This window comes from Mesitornis unicolor, unplaced genomic scaffold (genome assembly GCF_000695765.1).
Source record: "Mesitornis unicolor isolate BGI_N332 unplaced genomic scaffold, ASM69576v1 scaffold1936, whole genome shotgun sequence".
Taxonomy (NCBI): Eukaryota; Metazoa; Chordata; class Aves; order Mesitornithiformes; family Mesitornithidae; genus Mesitornis; species Mesitornis unicolor.
In genome coordinates this window covers 111,428-129,747 of record NW_010188713.1, presented here as the reverse complement: position 1 = coordinate 129,747, position 18,320 = coordinate 111,428, and the positions used below count along the sequence as shown (strand labels likewise).

Genomic DNA, 18,320 nt, shown 5'->3' with positions numbered 1-18,320 from the left:
GGGAAAGAGAATGACATGGTTGCCAGGAGGAGATTTTTACTGGATTCTACTAAGAGAATAATCTTTCTCTTTAATTTATCTGTATTAAACTTTAAGTAGCCGTTTAGAAATGTCCACAAGGTGCTGTAAGTGAACAGTTGTGTTTGGATAGCTTTGGATCATTTTTCTGCTGGTGATTGTTGGTGTAGTTGATGCATTTATATTTTTTGGTTACTACTGTTTTGCTCCAAGTACAAGTCTGTTTAAAGGTATAATGATACTGAATTATGATATCTTACTGGCAAGAACAGTAACTTAACTTATTTTCTTTGATTTGTACCTGCATATTCCGCAGGTAATTGGTATATCCTTTCCCACCCATAGAATTACTGTGATCTCATTCAATGCTATCCTGCCAAAACTGACAAAGAATATCAATATTTTTGTGATAAATTTTTGAAACATGACTAAATTGGAAACCTGCCAGTTGCTATAACTTCGACAATTATTTTTGTCCAGGTAGCAATTGAATATTTCAGCTATCCATATAATCCATAATGAAAGTCTTAGTAAGGCTAAGAACTGCAGGCTGTTTGTTACTCTCTGTTATAGGAAGGTAACAGTGCTGTTCCTTTTTGTAGTTTATAGAGGAGAACAGACATCTCCCTACTCACAAAAAGTCTTTGGCTCTGGTCATCTCGTATTTATATTCATTTGGGTATATACATGTATTCTGATAATTAGATTTTGAATTGGTGAACAGTGAGCAGAGCTTCTAAGCTACAGTACTAAGCTTCCAGAAAAAGCACTACGCCGTGGGGTGTGTTTGTATGGAACAGGTTGTAAGCAAGGGTAAGGACACGTGTGCTCCTTTTGGCTGGGTAGGGCAACTTTACCTTGCTTGAGTAGGGAGTTCTTTGGATTCTGCTGCTTGATTTACGATGATCCTAAAGCTCAGCAGTACAAACCTAGTTTCAGTATTTGTGTATTATGTTGTGTTGAGGTATAAGGGCATGTCTACGTGGAACTGGTGCCTTCTCAAGAGTAGCCTTAAAAGCAAGCATTCCCCACTTACCAGAACCGTAATGGAATACAGATTTGTAGCTCAAGTGAAGATAGTCTGACAGCTTTCCAAGTATTGTGGCACAAGGTGGAAATGTAACAATTGTAGGTGAGAACAGCAAATAATTTCTTTAATGTATACAACTGACTGCATTGGTTAGCTAAATCTGGAAACTATAAATTTGCAAAGGAGACTATTATTTTTTGAGTTGTGATACTAGCTGCTAGAAGTGAGTCTGAGAAGGTGCTCTTATTTGAATATCCCACTTGAAGAAATAGTTGTACATAATTTTGTGTTGCAAATCTTTTTACAGTTATTTTTATGTAGGCATTAATACATGAATATTTTGGATGATGCAAGTAAGTAGTTTCATTAAAGCTCTAAATTCTACTGCAGAAACTGTTGGGGTATTTAATCTCTGATAGTTTGTCACGTAGCAGATTCGCAAGATCAGAAAGTAAATTTTTATCAGTTCTTAATTCTTTCTGTGGAAGGTTCTGTGTGTTTCTTCCAGACAGTGAGAGATCTGCATGTTTGTTTCACTCTGATTGTGTATCATAGCTGATGGGACTCATCAGAATGGAATGAATAACTGTATCTGCTTTTTTTGCTGAACCCAGTGTCTTTCCCCTAAAATGTTAGTTTCAGAGGGAGGTGTGAGTTGTATTGGATGGAAAAGTAATAAAATATGGCTTAAATTTGAGAGTTTTTTTAAAAGTTACTGGTTTTCTTGTGGAAAGGAACTGTATTTCATCTGTAATAAAGGCTGTTTTGCATCTTAAGCTTTGAGCACTATTACATCTGAAGAGTAAGTGATTGTGTTCTGGAGCTGAAATTGTGTGTTTAGGAATAGTGTTCTCAGTTCTAATTTTTCCTCGTTTTTGTTAACACTAGACTTGAACTGGGGAATTTTACATGGATTAGTACACAAGGTTGCTTTTTATGGGCCAACTAAACATTTATGAACTACGTTCAGATAATAAACTTTGTTATTCCAAAGTTAGCAAAATGAATGCTTGTCGTAGTAATTAATATGTGGGACAACAAAACGTAAGGTAAAAGTGATTTTTCTAAGCTTAGGTATATGAGAAACAAAAGACAACTGAGAAAGGCTTGTCCGTTTTTGTAGTTCTTGTTAAGACACAACTGTTTGGTTGTTGTCTTTTTTTACTTAACCAAGCTAACTCTGTCTGTTTACTTTTAAATCTAGCCCCGAGCTGATCCCATCCCGATATGTAGCTTTTGTTTGGGAACGAAAGAATCAAATCGTGAAAAAAAGCCAGAAGAGCTGTTGTCTTGTGCAGACTGTGGCAGCAGTGGTAAGTTGGCTGAATTTACAAATACTAAAAGTGTTTATGTTTAAGTCCTGTTTTTAATGTTTTAAATATTTTAAACTTCTGAATGTCACCCACCCCATAGCTTTTAAACTGTCTTCCTTTGATGGTTAACAGGTTTCCTGTATCTTCAAATCTGTATTTTAATATTTGGAAATTTAATAGGATTTGTGCTTGGTTCGACTGTAGTACTCACAGATTACATTAATCAGATGAGCATAGATATCAGCTAGTCTTGTGTTGTGCAGTAATCCCCTGGTTGGTCTAAGAAGCTTTAGATCTGGAAGTCTTGACTTTCATGGATCAGCTTCCATTTGAATTAACACTGATACATTCTCTTTGCCTCATTAAGAGTAAATTATCTTTAATTAGTTCCTCAGATGTATTAGATATAAAGAATGAAATGTTGAGACTGCCAATCAGGTTGCCGGATGGTTAAACTTTAACTACTGATGCCTAACTGAAATAAAACCCAATCTCAGTGCAATTTATAAATAACAAAACTTCGCTCAAGTGAAGGTTTATTGTAATTGGATTTGAAAATTTGCACATTGCAGTGTATCTCAAAGCTGATCTTGCTGTGGTAACAAACATAAAAGAAATTGCGTGTTATGCACAGCAAGCAAATGGGTCTGTTGATCAGAGACTAAATCGCAGTGCCCACTACTGGCGTGTCTGCTTTCCTTTGTTTTTGTGTCTCTTCAGGTAGTCCTTCTGCATTCTGAAAGCAGAAACTTTCTGGATATCTGCACATTTCATTGATATTACTCTTATTTTATGATATTTGGGAGGGTAATGTATTTAGGCAGTGAAAATGAAATGCACTGCTGTGTCAGTTTGCACAGGACGTTTTCTGAAGGATTAAGATGAGGCATGTCAGATGTGAGAAAACAGATCTTATTATGAAAGCAAACATTATTCCTTCTCCCCCCCCTTCCTCTCCTGCTTTTCCCCTGTCTTTTGATTTTGAAAAATTGATAGACTTGAGAACTGGAATTGAACTCTGCTTCCGTTTTCCCCATTGAGAAGTGCAGAAGCAATTAAAGAGCTGCTGCTGACAGATTTTAAAAGAGAGTTGAAGTTTTGGAAAGAGGAGGAAAAAAAAGTTGAGTTACTGGGGAGCTATAATAAATATTTTTTTTAAAGGGAGAAAATAGCTGTTCAAACAAACGATGCTACATGGAGAAAGCAAGAGTTACCGATCAAAGATGGGTAGGGGAGGCTGGAGAGTAGAACAAGAAAAGCATCAGAATCAGGTCAAGAGGAACAGGGACAAAAACGTTTAGAGAGGACTGTGCAGAGATTGCTTTATAAAGGAGATTTAGGGTAAGCTTTAAGAATAAGGGAGTATAGGAATTGTCTTTATTGCTGTTTGTGAGAGGATTTAGAGTGAACTGCCTTGAATGCTTGCAGGTGTATCACCACCCTCACAGTAAAGAATTTCTTCCTTATATCTAACCTGAATCTCCCTCTTTCAGTCTGAAACTGTTACCTCTCACATCCTGCCACTACATTCCCTGATAGAGTCCCTCCCCATCTTTCCTGTAGGCCCCCTTTAAGTACTGGAAGGCTGCTGTAAGAGCAGAGCCTTCTCTTCTCCAAGCTTCCCTCATGTAGGGGGAAGGTGCTCCACCTCCCTGATCATCTTTGTGGCCCTCCTCTGGACTCACTTAAACAGGTCTATGTCTCTCTTACATTGAAGACTCCAGAACTGGATGCAGTATTCCAGGTGGGGTCTCACAAAAGTGGAGTAGAGGGGGAGAATCCTCTCCCTTGACCCGCTGGTAATGCTTCTTTTGATGCAGCCCAGGATACAGTTGGTCTTCTGGGCTGCAAGTGCACATTGCCAGCTTGTGTTGAGCGTGTCATGAGCCAACACCCCCAAGTCCTCCTCAGGACCTCTTTCAAGCCAATCTCTACCCAGCCTGTATTTGTGCTTGGAATTGTCCTGACCAAGGTGCGGGACCTTGCACTTGGACTTGTTGAACTTCATGAGGTTTGCACAGGCCCACCTTTCAACTCTGTCAAGGTCTCTCTGGATGGCATCCCTTCCCTCCAGCATGTCAACTGCACCACACAGCTTGGTGTCACCTGCAAACTTGCTAAGGATGCACTCGATCTCTCTGTCCATTTTGCAAGCAAAGAAGCTAAACAGTCCCGGTCCCAATACTGACCCCTGAGGAACACCACTTGTCGCTGGTCTCCACTTCAACATCAAGCTGTTGAAGAGATATGTAGAAGATAGGGTTTAGATGAGTTAACTCAGTTTAGATGAGTTAGAGCTGAAATACTGTGAATTTTGAAGCCATAAACGTGCTTTACCTCTCCAGCTCTTTTCAAATTCAGAGAAACTAGCTGTAAAATCACTGAAGGTCACAGTGACTCCATTTAACTGACTGCACTATGAAAGTAGTTAAACAGACTCCCTTTCAAAAGTGAAACCAGTGCTGATTACTACTTCGTGTCTGGTAGGAATTACCCTCTCTCTGCTTGTTATTTTATTTGTATTATAGCAATGTGTCCAAGATAAAGAGTGTAAGTGTTTTCAGCTATTAAAGAAAAATACCACATAGTATTTTTGAAATATGAAAATTTGTGTGTTGTCTCTGCTAGTAAAGACAGTGGAATAACACATCAGATACATAGTGATGATTCCCATTTGTACTCTTCCAATCTCTAGTTATTTGTGGCTCAAGAACTTTGAGGTGCAGGCATAATCTTCATATTTAAAACGGATGGATTTTTTTTCTTAATTTTTGTCTGAAAGTAAATCTAACAGGGCATTAAACAAATCTACACTTAAGAATATGTAACACTGAAGAATATTAACAAATATATTAAGCTGTGTAATTGGTTGAATGAGAAATGCTGTATTGGTAGAAAACAGAAATAAAGTGGCCCTGTTACACCCGATCTGTACATAGTTACCAACCAGTGAGAATGGGTGTTTCGTATGGTTCTACTTCTCAGCTATTTACTTAAAGCAAAGTTAAAATCAGCAGTTTAAACCACAAGTAAATAACTTCTGTACAAGGCAGGTAACTGTATTCATATGGAGGTACTTGGTTTATGAGTACACTTGCATGTGTTAATGTAGTTGTTAAGTCATGATTGATGAAATAAGTCTGTGATACTGATTACTAATATCAGCCACTCTAGGAGTGGGAGCGTTTTTCTTGCTTCTTAGCAGATTTTTTAAGATGAAGCACTAGTTAAGCTTTATTGAAGGAAACAGTGTAGCATTGAACTGAACTATGCAGTTACAGAGTATATTTCTCACCTTGTAGAAGAACAGTCATTTTAAGTGCATACTTGGTTTTAACTACAGAAATTTGTTAATGTGTCTTAAACTGTGTGCTAAGAAAATAAAATGGCAATGCTTTGTTTTTGAAACTACTCTTTGAATTTGTTATTGATTATTCTTTACTAATAGATTATATTCTGGCATTTTGTTTTGAGAATGTTATATTTACACAATTAGTCTTTTAAAGTTTAGCAAAAAGCAGATTAAGCTGTGGGTAAATAGAGTAGAAGGAAATAAAGTCGGAAATTTGCACTTATTAAAGTGACTTTTGCATTCCATCAGTCATCTTTGCCATTTATACCTCAGTTGGTTAGAAGATGAAAATAGCAAATGCTTATGGATTAGCCTGTGTTCTTGTTTGTGGTGGTTTAGCTCAGTCTGGGACTGAGGAACAGCAGACGGAGAAAGTCTGAATCACGTATCCAGACTGTGACAGTGAGAAGAAAGCACCCTTCATGCACATGGCATCACTGCAGCCATCTATAAGTGCAGCATGGCATCAGGGATTCTCATCTCTCCGACAACTTGTGGGTTGATGTTCTTGATAATCTCTGAATATAATACCGGCAAAAAGGGTTTCCCTGGGAATGCTTATCCCTTTCTATTTAGCAGTGCTTTTATCTTTTCTGGATTAAGGTTGGGTACACTGTTGAGCTTGTTGAAGACATGAAAAATCACTGCTAGTATTGTCTAAGGAGTTGTATGTGTTCAGTTGTCTGATATCTTGTATTAATTGGAAAAGCCATGTAGGCTGTCCAGGCCACCATGAAAAGAGGAATGTCCTGCCAGGGAATAAAATACAGTTCCATAGGAGGTGATAGTTCAGCTGCTGTTCCCCACTCCCCTCCCTGCCCCTTCCGCACCCCCTGTTTTTAAATCTTCCTTTGCAGTAAGCTTTTCTTGTGCCAGTTGCTTGCTTAATTGTTTTTCCTTCCTACTGCTCCAACATTGTTCTTTGTATAAAATTAAGTAATAAGTTGGGATGAAAAATGTATATGGTTTGACTGCTACGTTTCTCTGGTAGATGCTTAGTATATCTAGAAAACTATCTAATCTGAAGATTTCCTCTGTTTATGTTGCACTGCTATGAAAGGAGAGTGAGGTCAAGTTTGTAAAAATACTTCTTTCAGAACCAATGGCAGTTTAATACGCAATGGAAATAACCTAGTACAAATAAATTCAGTTTCAGGTGCTTGTGTAGACCATTCACAGGTGTCAGTTAGAGTAGAAGTGAGCTTTCTAACTCTCTTCATAAATGAGTTTTATGGAAGTTACTCTGTATCTTTGTTTGTGTTGTAAAGTTCTGAGAACAGCTGGTGCTTGCAGAGTTCTGCTGGTGCTGTCTGCATCCTGTTGAACTTAAGAATCAAACTTGCCAGTCTTAAATCTCAAGCTTTAATTATTTTGTTGGGTTTTTTTAGGACATCCATCATGTTTGAAATTCTGTCCTGAGTTAACAACAAATGTGAAGGCCTTAAGATGGCAGTGCATTGAATGCAAGACGTGCAGCGCGTGTAGGATCCAAGGCAAAAATGCAGTAAGTTCGAATGAGTGTTACCTGACTCTTCTTCGTTTACGTAGCTCTACTTAGCACATTTGTAAACACAAATCACTGGTGTACAACTTCAAGCGGTGCTGTATTAAGTCTTTTTTCTTTTTCCTCTTCCCTGCCCCCACCCCCCCTTCAGGATAACATGCTTTTTTGCGATTCCTGTGACAGAGGATTCCACATGGAGTGCTGTGACCCACCACTTTCCCGAATGCCAAAAGGTGATAAAATACTTTCATTCACAGTCTTTTCTTATATTAAGTGACCAAATGCTCTTGAGCATGCTAATTATTTTTGCATTGTAAATGTTATGGTTTTGATCATGTAAAAGCCAATACTTTATTTTTCTTTACTTGAGATTTTTTTCCCCTCAGGAAAATAGTAAAGGTCTGTGATCAGTTGACCAGATGAATTCTCTGTGTATTGAGTTGCTGGCCAATTTATTGAAGGTGAAGTTTTATGAAGGCTTTTAAAATGTTTGGAATATATGCACTGACAAAGAAATCCTTAGAACAGGTGAAAGGGCCCACTTCTTCATGCTTTTTGTATGAGTAATTTAAAATCACAGAATCACAGAATATTAGGAGTTGGAAAGGACCTCGAAAGCTCATCCAGTCAAACCCCCCTGCCAGAGCAGGATCACCCAGACCAGGTCACACAGGAACACGTCCAGGTGGGTTTTGAATGTCTCCAGAGAAGGAGACTCCACAACCTCTCTGGGCAGCCTGGGCCAGTGCTCTGTCACCCTCACAGTGAAAAAGTTTTTCTTCATGTTCAGATTGAATCTCCTCCTTTTTGAAGTAAATAAAAAAGGCAGACAAACAAACAAACAGTTTGTGTCTTCATGTTCTCCAATATCTATATTTCTTTTATATAGCATCTCTCATTTCTGCTCTCACATATTTGTGGCTTTTCCTGTTTAATCGTAAAGTGACAATAAAGACTTCCCCAACTTTTATTTTTCCCCAAATCCCCAGCCGTATCTGTAATAAATAAAGCATTCAGACATGGTCTGTTAAAAGGATGGCAAATTCAAGTTGTATGTTAAAACAAACATACCTAGATGTGATATGGTGGTTTTTCTAGCACACTCTAGCCTAGATTGCTCTGGAATGCACTTGTAATTTTTTTTTCCTCGTCTTAATTGTGTCTGAAAAAATATCTAGGTACTATAAGGAGAGACAAGCTAGAACAGGAATTCCTCTAGTTTTTTTAATAATCTTTTTTATAGTCCGTATTGCTTCTTTTTTTCCCCTTTTCACAAGTACTTTGCTCTCAAAATTTCCAAGTATGGGTAGAAGTGGATTGCTTTTCTCTGTCTAATTCTCCTTCCCTGTGTCCTGTTCATAAGATAATTTATTGACCATATTTACTTGGCATGTATCTTGGTAGACATCTGTAGTACAGATTAAATCAACTGTGTACAATTAAACTTTCTTTCCTTTGTGTAGGGATGTGGATTTGCCAGGTCTGTAGACCAAAGAAGAAAGGGAGAAAGCTACTTCATGAGAAAGCTGCCCAAATAAGGCGACGATATGCAAAACCCATTGGACGGCCGAAAAATAAACTAAAGCAACGAATGTTGTAGGTTTCTCTTGAACTTTTTTTTAATGTTTCTCAGAATGTAGTCAGATAGGAGTTGATGCAGGTTCAACTACAGGTTTTAACTGTATTGTAAGTTGATGAAAGTAGGTGACAAGTATTCTAGTATATGCCTTTCAGCCCAATGGGCAATAACTTCTTAGTTGCAATGAGCAGTTTTTGTGTCATGTCAGAAAGTGATGAAAAAAACTTTCTGTAACTTTTTTCTAGATCCCATAATTGTGTAACAAAACTTCAACCTATAGTAGATGCGAATAAAAGTCTGTATGATAACATATGCCAGAGCTATCTTAAGCATGACTTCAAATAATTTAATATGTTCAGAATCTACACTAAGTGGATAATAGTGAGTTTTTCACATCCAATTTCAGGAGCCTGTTCTGCTCAAAGACCTGTTCAAAAGTTGTATAAAAATGACTTTAGTTAATATCAGCTCACAAAATCCATTATAAAAAGCAAACTATGCAAGTATTATTCTCATTTCAGTGGTAATCTGGAAACATTATTAGTTGAATTCTGCTGTTAAGGTGCCACTCGTTACTAGGGAAGGAGGTTGCAATTCCTCTTGCTTTTCAGGAATGTGTTTATCTGAGACAAGAGAGTGCTGCAATTCTTTGGGCATCTGTCTTTCCAGGGTACACTGTAGTCAGACATCTTAATACTTGGTTGGAGGGTTGTTTAAGTAGCATTCAACTGTTGAGCTGACCTTACACTGGGTGTTAAACAGGAACAGATTCTGTGTGAACTCCGGTAGCATGTTGCCCTCAATCAGATGTTTCTATCCACATATGCCTTTCTTCTCCTATTGAACTATCAGTTTGGCCATGTCAGCTCAGCAGCTGAAAGCTTTCCAGTTCTATCTACTACTCATTCTGTCATGTGGCTGTTACCCAGCCATTTTTCTCTATAGTCTAAACACCTGTCTGATATTCTTCAGAGTTGTATGGTAGCTGCTGTAAAAGTTTGCATTTTACAGATTTCTGGAGCCAGTTGAGCCAATGTGTCAAAAAGAGAGGGGGGGGGGAGCTAAAAAAGAAGGGGAAATATATATTCACTGTACTGAAGTACAGCACGCTAGTCACGATATATTTGATGCTGTGTAGCTTGCTATATTATATTTTTCCTGCTGCCAGAATCTCTAGTCTTACCTTTTTGGTACTTCTCCATTCTTCTCCTGACTAAATAACTTAGAAATTTGAAGGTTATTGAAATAGCCATATAACTTAATCATTGTTTTAACTGAGATTCCTATATATCTTTGTGTGTGTGCATAATAAAAATACTCACTATATCTAGCTACACTTTTGGCTTTAGCTACAACTCTGGTCTTACTCCTTTGAAAACTTTTAAGCCTTAAACTGGAGGTTAGGGTTTTAATATAGTACTGCCATCATAGTTTTCTAAAAACATGTCCCTGATTTGGGTTCCCACAGTGGACTTGGCAGGAATGTTTGTGTGACAGAGTAATTTTGCTTCTCCTGCTTCCTCATACATGTAAAAGAAAGGTTGTAAAGGTTTTACATTTACATGTTGCTAATTGGGTTCTGAGCTACAACTTTTAAAATAAATGCTAAAGAATGCAGAAGTTCTCTTGGCATTGGATGATGATTATGAGTATTTTTATAAGGACTCTCTTTGTCGCACATGAGCCACATGACTACGTTAGAGTAGTACTTAGGGTTCTTTGTATAATAAATATTGACAATAATGTGAGCACATTTCTATTACTTCAGTATCTATTATATATAAAAAACCAAAGTAATCTTGTTTTGAAAAAATAGTGATAAGGAGAAGGGATAACAGAACAGACTCTTCCTCGTGAAATCCTATTTAAAAGTGATCATGGAGTACAGAAGATGACAGTGTCATAAATAAAAGTGTGTGGTCACATGAAATACAGGAAGATTAGCTAATGGTACTTAGTTCTTTTTGTGCAACATAAAGAAAATCTGTCCAGTAGTACCGGAATAGTTTTTTGCCTGTTGACCATCTGTAGGAAGTACTTCACAGGCAAATTACTGTGTAAGGTTAACTAGAACCAGGTGTGTGCTGGCCTCTGGCACTGATGGCGATTACTACATCTGGTAGAAAGAATAGATCTTGTGACAGACGTAAGCTTATGGCACCAAAGGGTTCAAAAAACTTAGAAGTTTTTGGTTTTGTTGCCTCTTAGGAGTTAACCAAATTTAAGGATATGTGAGTGGAAAAGGGGCTAGTTCTTATACTGTTGGGCCCTTGGAGTTCAGTTAACCAGATGGTAGCCCCAGGCTGTTCCATCTCTAATTAGAAGTAACCTGTTGGAATTAATTACTTCATCTCAATTAAGAAGGCAAAAATCTGTGGAAGAAAAGTTTCCGCTGCAAAGTAAATAAGCTAACTTCAAAGAGCAGGATGGAAAAGGGAATGGAAGCATTTGATTCAACTGTATAGCTTTGTTTGGATTTGCAATTTGATTATGGCCCTGATACCTGTTACTTTTACTGAAAATATTTCTAAGCATTCTGTTTCTATATACTTACAATATGCTACTCTTCAGCGTATCCTTCAGTGTTTTTCCTTTCTTCAGTCGTTAGTAGCCAGCTAAATGTGTACTTCTGCTATCACAAATGTTGGCTTTCAGCATGCCCTTTTTCTTCCTAGCATTTAAGTAACACTCACCACTCCTTCTCTTTAACACCTTCCATGTTAGGCCTGATTGGTTTATGACTTTTTTTACAGACACCACTTGGTCTTACAGTTCTGCTCTTTCCTTTCCTTTGCTATTTTTGTTTTTGGTATTGTTACAATTTCTAAAGAAAACAGAGTCTATTTCTTTGGTTTTGTTGCAGTGCTCTTCATAACCTACCTCGCTTTGCTTTTAGATCTTTGGCAGTAACTTTTACTACCAGTATTTACATAGATAATCCAACAAGAGTGTGGAAAAAAGCAGTTTCTTAAACTGTATTGCTTTAAAGGCCTTAAAAAAGACTTTCTCTCTAGTTTAAACAAATGTAGTTGTGTTTTGATATGCAGTGATTTATTAATACTGAACGTGTGCATCTCCTTTGTATGTACAATAAACTCTATGGTGATTGAGCAGTTATTGAATTCAGACACAGTGCACTGGTGTTTTTTTCCAAAGCACACTGTAGCATGCCTAAAAGTAGATGGGGAAGCTGTGTGCTTTGGAGATCTTGCTATCCCAGCTGCTTCTACTTGTGTGTAGTGTGGACTATCTTTTAAAGAAAAGGGGGTGGGGAACAAAAACAAAGAAAGAAAAAATGAAAGTTGAATGTGAATATATTTTTAAAATCTTCCAAAATTTTTAAGTACAGTGGCATAAGTAATTTGTATAAACTGTAATACTGTTTGGCAGTAGTTAACAGAATTTTAATGCTTGTTTTTATTTTCCAAATTTTTGCATAGGTCTGTAACCAGTGATGAAGGATCCGTGAATGCATTCACAGGAAGGGGGTCACCTGGTAGGGGTCAAAAGACTAAAGTCTGTACCACACCTTCATCTGGTCATGCTGCATCTGTGAAGGATTCAAGCAGCAGATTGCCTGTTACAGACCCCACTCGGCCTGGTGCCACCACCAAAATCACCACCACCTCCACCTACATATCTGCCTCTACACTTAAAGTTAACAAGAAAACCAAAGGGCTCATTGATGGCCTTACTAAGTTCTTTACACCATCACCTGATGGTCGCAGATCACGAGGTGAAATAATAGACTTTTCAAAGCACTATCGTCCAAGGAAAAAGGTCTCTCAGAAACAATCATGCACTTCTCTTGTGTTGGCTACAGGTACCACACAAAAGCTAAAACCTCCACCTTCTTCACTTCTAACCCCAACCCCCATCTCTGGTCAGAGCCCCAGTTTGCAAAAATCCAGCACTTCTGCTTCTTCTAACTCCCCCCAGAGTTCTTCCAGTCAGTCAAGCATACCCTCCTTTAGTAGCCTTCCTAATAACAGTCAGCTGAAGGGACTCTTTGATGGACTCTCTCATATCTATACCACTCAGGGACAGTCTCGAAAAAAGGGGCGCCCAAGCTATGCACCACCCAAGCGTTTGCGTCGTAAACCAGAATTCTCTTCCACATCAAAATCTAATAGCCATTTTTATGCAAAGAAAGAGGTTAGGAGTGGGTTTATTTCTCATGCTTGTGCCTCTGGATGGGGTGTGTCTAGAGGACATGCTTTTAAAGCGATTGCTCACCTCAAGAGAACAACTTTCCTTAAAAAGCACAGGATTCTAGGCAGATTAAAGTATAAAGTGACCCCTCAGATGGGCACCCCCTCACCAGGGAAGGGGAGCTTGGCAGACGGAAGGATTAAACCTGATCAGGATGATGGTAAGCAAAGGTCAAAGCGCCAACCAAACCTGCGTCCCGTCCAAAACCAAAATTCTTATATTGTCACATAGGTCTTAGCTATTTCTCTTGTTCTTACTTCACTTTCATACAAAAGCAACGAAACTTTGACCTTTTATCTAATGCTGACTAAATCTCCAAAATGTTTTTTCTGACTAATATCACACCACCTTTTTATTATTTTTTGCATCCATAGTGACACTAGGAGCCCCAAGTGCCATCATAATGTTGCTTATGGCTGTGTAGTACCGCATGAGTGGCCACTTTTCATGCTGCTTCTTTGTTCTTCCCCTGCCCTTTCCCTGGCAGTAGTGCCGTCATCATGATTGTGTGCTGTCAGTGCTTATAATGGTGGGCATTTCAATTCATTTCCCTCTGCTCCATTGCTTTTTCATGAACAATTCCATCCTGCTACAGTCTCCACAACACTTGATCTATACTGCTGTGAATTACCTCTTTTATAATTACTTTTATTTAAGAAAAAATATAATGTTGAATGTAGACTTAGCTTAGCATTGGTCTCCAACTTTTAAGGGCAACTTTTTTCTCTTATTTTTATTTTTACCTTGTAGAGTATACTGGAATCAAGTGGCATAGTTCTAGTGATAGAATATACTCCGTTTCATGGGGTTCAAAACAAATATAGTAGAACTAGACTATAAAGGCTTATTGAGACAGACAAGCAAGCACCAAAAATAGCTCATGCAACAGGAAACTACTAAACAAGAAGGGGGGAAGGTTTCATTTTTGTTACTTGATAATACCAAATTTAGTTAAAAGGGGAAGTCATAACAGTTACAGTTGCTACAGTCCTGTTTAGGAGTATCACTTTGGTAAGGCATGTGTAATCTTCATGTCTGTGAATAAACTTTTTGCTGGTTTTAAATAACAGATACTGAAATCAAACTAAGCATCAAACAAGAAAATACGGATGTATTTCTGGTGGGAAGCAAGGACACTGTTACGCAGGAGGATTTGGAAGTATTTAAGCAGGCTCGAGAACTTTCCCTGGAGGTAAGAATCAGGTTGCATAAAATGTAGTTATTTCTGTAAATAAAAACTCTGATCATTTTCATACTTCTATTCATCTTAATTTCTAGCATATTCCTTTTGATTGAATGTGTCATGCTTGCTGTGAATTTAGGTTGGGAGACACTCTATATACAGTTGCAGTCTCCTAGATAGGAGACAAGACATCACTCTGGAATGGGTCAGATAAATGACATTGGGATAGATTTTAAAAGATACACCTGAGCATTTTGGACAGAGGACTAATACTCCTTAAACATAGCTGACATCTCGATCAGGACTGAGAGGATGTTGGTGAGTAAGTAGGGGCCTGATGATTTTTCTCTGTGGATAAAGCAGCCACTGTGAAAAGTTAAGTCTGTCCCTCAAATATTGTTTGGTAGGAAACTGGCTTTAGTGAGTTCATAACTTCATTTTATGTAGTGATTTTTCACACTTTGAGTTTAAATAATATAGACTTTTTCTAGCAGTGAAAATATTTGAGCTGAATCTGATTAAAACTGTTTATACCAGCCAGTGTTAATGCATTTCTTTTTAAGGTATGCAGTGGTAATCTAAAGCTTGTGGAGACTGAGCTAGTTTTAGAGGTTTTTTGTTGGTTTTGGTGTGGTTTTGTTTTGGTGTTTTTGTTTGTGGGGCATTTTTTGTTGTTGTCTTTTTGGGGTTTTGTTTTGTTTTGTTTTTGCCAATGAAGCTGGACATGGCAGATGAATATTCCTATAGCAAAACAGACTTTTTTACTTTTCTTTGTGAAATGAGCAGCCAGTGTCTTTCTCTGACCAACCTGGGTCAGAAGGGAGGGACATGTGATGTTTCAACTGCTGCTTTTTATAAGATTGCATCATAAATTAGTGTCTTGTACTGTTTTCAGTAATGGAAGTAACGTAGTTTTTTTTAAGGTTTAGTGTACAAGAACTGACATTAACTTGCTGTGGGTCAATGCAGGTACCTTTTTTTATGTTTGTAGTTCAGAGTGTGTTGACCAGCAAACTCAAACCAAGTTTAAAGATTTAGCTTCATTATTACTTTTTACTTCACTTGCTTGTGGAAGTGGCTTCTACCTTCTCCTTTCTTTGCCTTTCATATGCAGTCCAAATATCTTAGGTGGTAAGATTTCTTAAAATTTCAGGCATAGAAATGAGGGTTTTTTCCCCTCACGTTTCTTCTATTTTTGTATTTTGCCAGCCCTGTAGTATCTAGCAGTCACTGTCTGATCAGCTCAACTTCAGTATGGTAGCTAAGATTAGTGTGTGTTAGTATACTCTTGACTGTTATGAGATGAATCCCAAGGATTCGAGGGTTCTGCTGAAGCCTTCTCCCTCATTGTTTTGACAAAAGGCCAGCTTTGAGTTTGAACCACAACTGTAGAGAAGTTCTCACATTAGTTGCTGCAGGAGAAGAGAACTAAGATAGTTGTGCCTCTTATTTGGCTGGGCCGTTCACCATCTAATTGTACTGACTTGTAAGCACTGCTCACTTAACTTCATGTTTAGTTTTTTGACACCTTGAAATAAATTTTCACTGTTTCTATTTGTCTGTTTGCAAACTCTGTCCTCTGGCCAGGTTGGAAGAACTTAAGCAACCGATTTGAATACCTGAGGTTTCTCTCAGCTTCACTGGGTGAAAGTGATGATAGAAAGCTAACTTTACTTCTACTTTTTCTGTGACTAATAGTTTGCATTTATTGTACCTGACAGAAAATTGGGTGTAAAAACACTGGTGAAACAAGTGGGCGATACCCTGCAGTGATTGAGTTTGGCAAATACGAGATCCAGACCTGGTACTCTTCACCTTACCCACAGGAATATGCAAGGTAGTGAGTTGTCAAGATTGTCATATGTTGTTGGAATTTTTACTAACGTGGTAATTGTAATTAATTCTCTTACTCTTTTGTAATTGTTTACAATGTACATTTTCTACAAGTAAAGATACTTTTGCAATTATAAGTGAGAACAAGGATTTGTTTTCTCTTTTTTGGTTTTTATTAGTTCTAATCAAAGATACATTCAAAAGACTGATTTTCCTAGTCCTGCATAAACGTAATCTTGCAGTGTGTATTGGTGTGGTTTTGTTTGTTTGTTCTTTTTGTTTGCTTGTTTGGTGTTGTTCGGTTTGATTTTTTTGGAGGGGTTCTTTCTGTTTGGGTGTTGGTTGTTGGTTTTTGGGGGTTTGTTTTGTTTTGTTTTCTTTCCAAACCATTGCAACAGGTATGTCCAACTTCTGACCCATTAGAGCAACTAATCTTGTTTCTCATCCAGAATTTGTTAACCCCTTTTTTTTAGGGGCCAGGGAGAAGTCTGAACATGTTTGATAAATAAAGTGAGCAAGCTGTGGCAACAGTGTCTCGTTTCTGGCCACCTTTGCCAGGGCGCACCTCAAAATCAGGCCGAGAGCATGAGCCTAGTGTGTGTGTTCGGCAGATCCCTGCAGATTTTTGTATGTGCTGCAAATAAATGTTTTATGAATCTATTGGATCTGTGGCACACAGCGATTTTCAGAACTGTATGTTTATCAAGCTGTACTACAATAGCAAGCCAGAATTATGTTGTCTGTTCCAAAAGGCCTTTGTATAGCATTATTGTAAAGTGCATTTTCTCTCCATCTCTTTCATTCCTAGATATCACCATCTTTGTGTGGTGGGAATGAGGGATATGTCGGGAATTGGTAATACAAAAATACAGGGCTAATAAAAGTGTAGAGAACATTTCCATTGCCTCTGATTACCACTGCTTTGATAGTGTTAATATTTTTTTCAGTTACTTTTTTAGTCCCTCAGTTGATATCTTGTGAAAGAGTTACCTGTTCCATCAAGTAAATTAATCCCAGATAGAGGCATAATGATGGATAATTATTAGCATGAAGCTATAGTGGGATGGCATTTGTAGGAGGCGGTGTGGCTCTCTGCTCTGAGTGCACTAGGATGACATCATTGCAGTTCAAACTACTTTTTATATTGTTGATAAACTTTCTTGGAACACTGAAGTAGTTTAAATCATGGGTATGATGTCAGGATATGCCGGGGGTTTCAGAGCAGATAAAGATTTGCCTCTGCTCTAAAACTTTGTTTACTAATTAATTTCTGCAACAGTCTTCTACTACTTTACTAATTTAAAAATGAAGGTATATAGCCATAAAATTAACTGGAAATAACAGCTTCTGATATGTGGAACGCTTGTCAGCATTGTCTTCCATAGAGCATGTGAGTTACTTGTACGTAGTCTGAACTGAATCCTTCCTGGAGGAGTACAATAATCTACACTCCTGAGATAGGACTTCATTGTGCTTACTTTGATGGAGACCACAGCAAAAGCTTAGGTGGAATGTGGGAAGAGGGGAAGTAACTGGGATCTACCAGAGGCTGGGCCACAAAGCAGATGACTCACAGTCCAACTCAATTGAATTAGGCTCGTTGTGATTGATTGAAGCTGATCTTCTCTTTCTTTTCTAATGGCTGATGTGTATGTTTAATCATTCACTCTGGTTTTGTTTTTCTTTTAAACTTAAGCAGCTTTTACTTATGGGACTTTATATTTAAATGGGGAGGGCCTTTCATTTTGTGGTAACTTTTTTGTTTATAGAATTCAATGGATTGTTTTGTATAAAATATCTTTCTAATTTTCATACAGATTACCAAAGCTTTACCTGTGTGAATTCTGTCTTAAATACATGAAAAGTAAAAACATTTTATTAAGGCATTCAAAGAAATGTGGCTGGTTTCATCCTCCAGCCAATGAAATCTACAGAAGAAATGACCTTTCAGTATTCGAGGTAGGTATATCAAAATTTCTGAAAGTAACTGGTTTGTAGACATTACAGATCAGTTGTAGAACTAGAGAAAACTTCAACATACTTAAATACTTTCTTGGAGGAGATTCTTATACTGCATAAACAAGTCCATCTTCCCTGTCCTGTTCAACCCTGCACGTTCTCTCATTTCTTTCTTTGTTTACTTGTACTTCCTGCATTATCCAGCCTCTTAAGATACTTGTATTGCATGCATCTTAGATGGAGACTACAGTGGAAGCTCTTTGACTGGATTGCCTTTCCTTTCTCAGCAAAAATACCTCTTGCACCTATTAATTTCTGGCAATTTGAGTATCTTTCG

At 37.8% G+C, this 18,320-nt stretch overlaps 1 protein-coding gene across 1 annotated transcript in view; it reads left to right on the top strand.

The window, feature by feature from the left end:
• The window catches only part of KAT6B (K(lysine) acetyltransferase 6B), a 65,417-nt gene that overhangs the window by 7,647 nt on the left and 39,450 nt on the right, over positions 1 to 18,320 (top strand). The window contains 8 exon segments of the mRNA XM_010185807.1: positions 2,253 to 2,361; positions 7,102 to 7,217; positions 7,369 to 7,450; positions 8,681 to 8,813; positions 12,237 to 13,168; positions 14,079 to 14,200; positions 15,913 to 16,028; positions 17,842 to 17,983. Coding sequence (XP_010184109.1) covers positions 2,253 to 2,361; positions 7,102 to 7,217; positions 7,369 to 7,450; positions 8,681 to 8,813; positions 12,237 to 13,168; positions 14,079 to 14,200; positions 15,913 to 16,028; positions 17,842 to 17,983 — 1,752 coding nt within the window.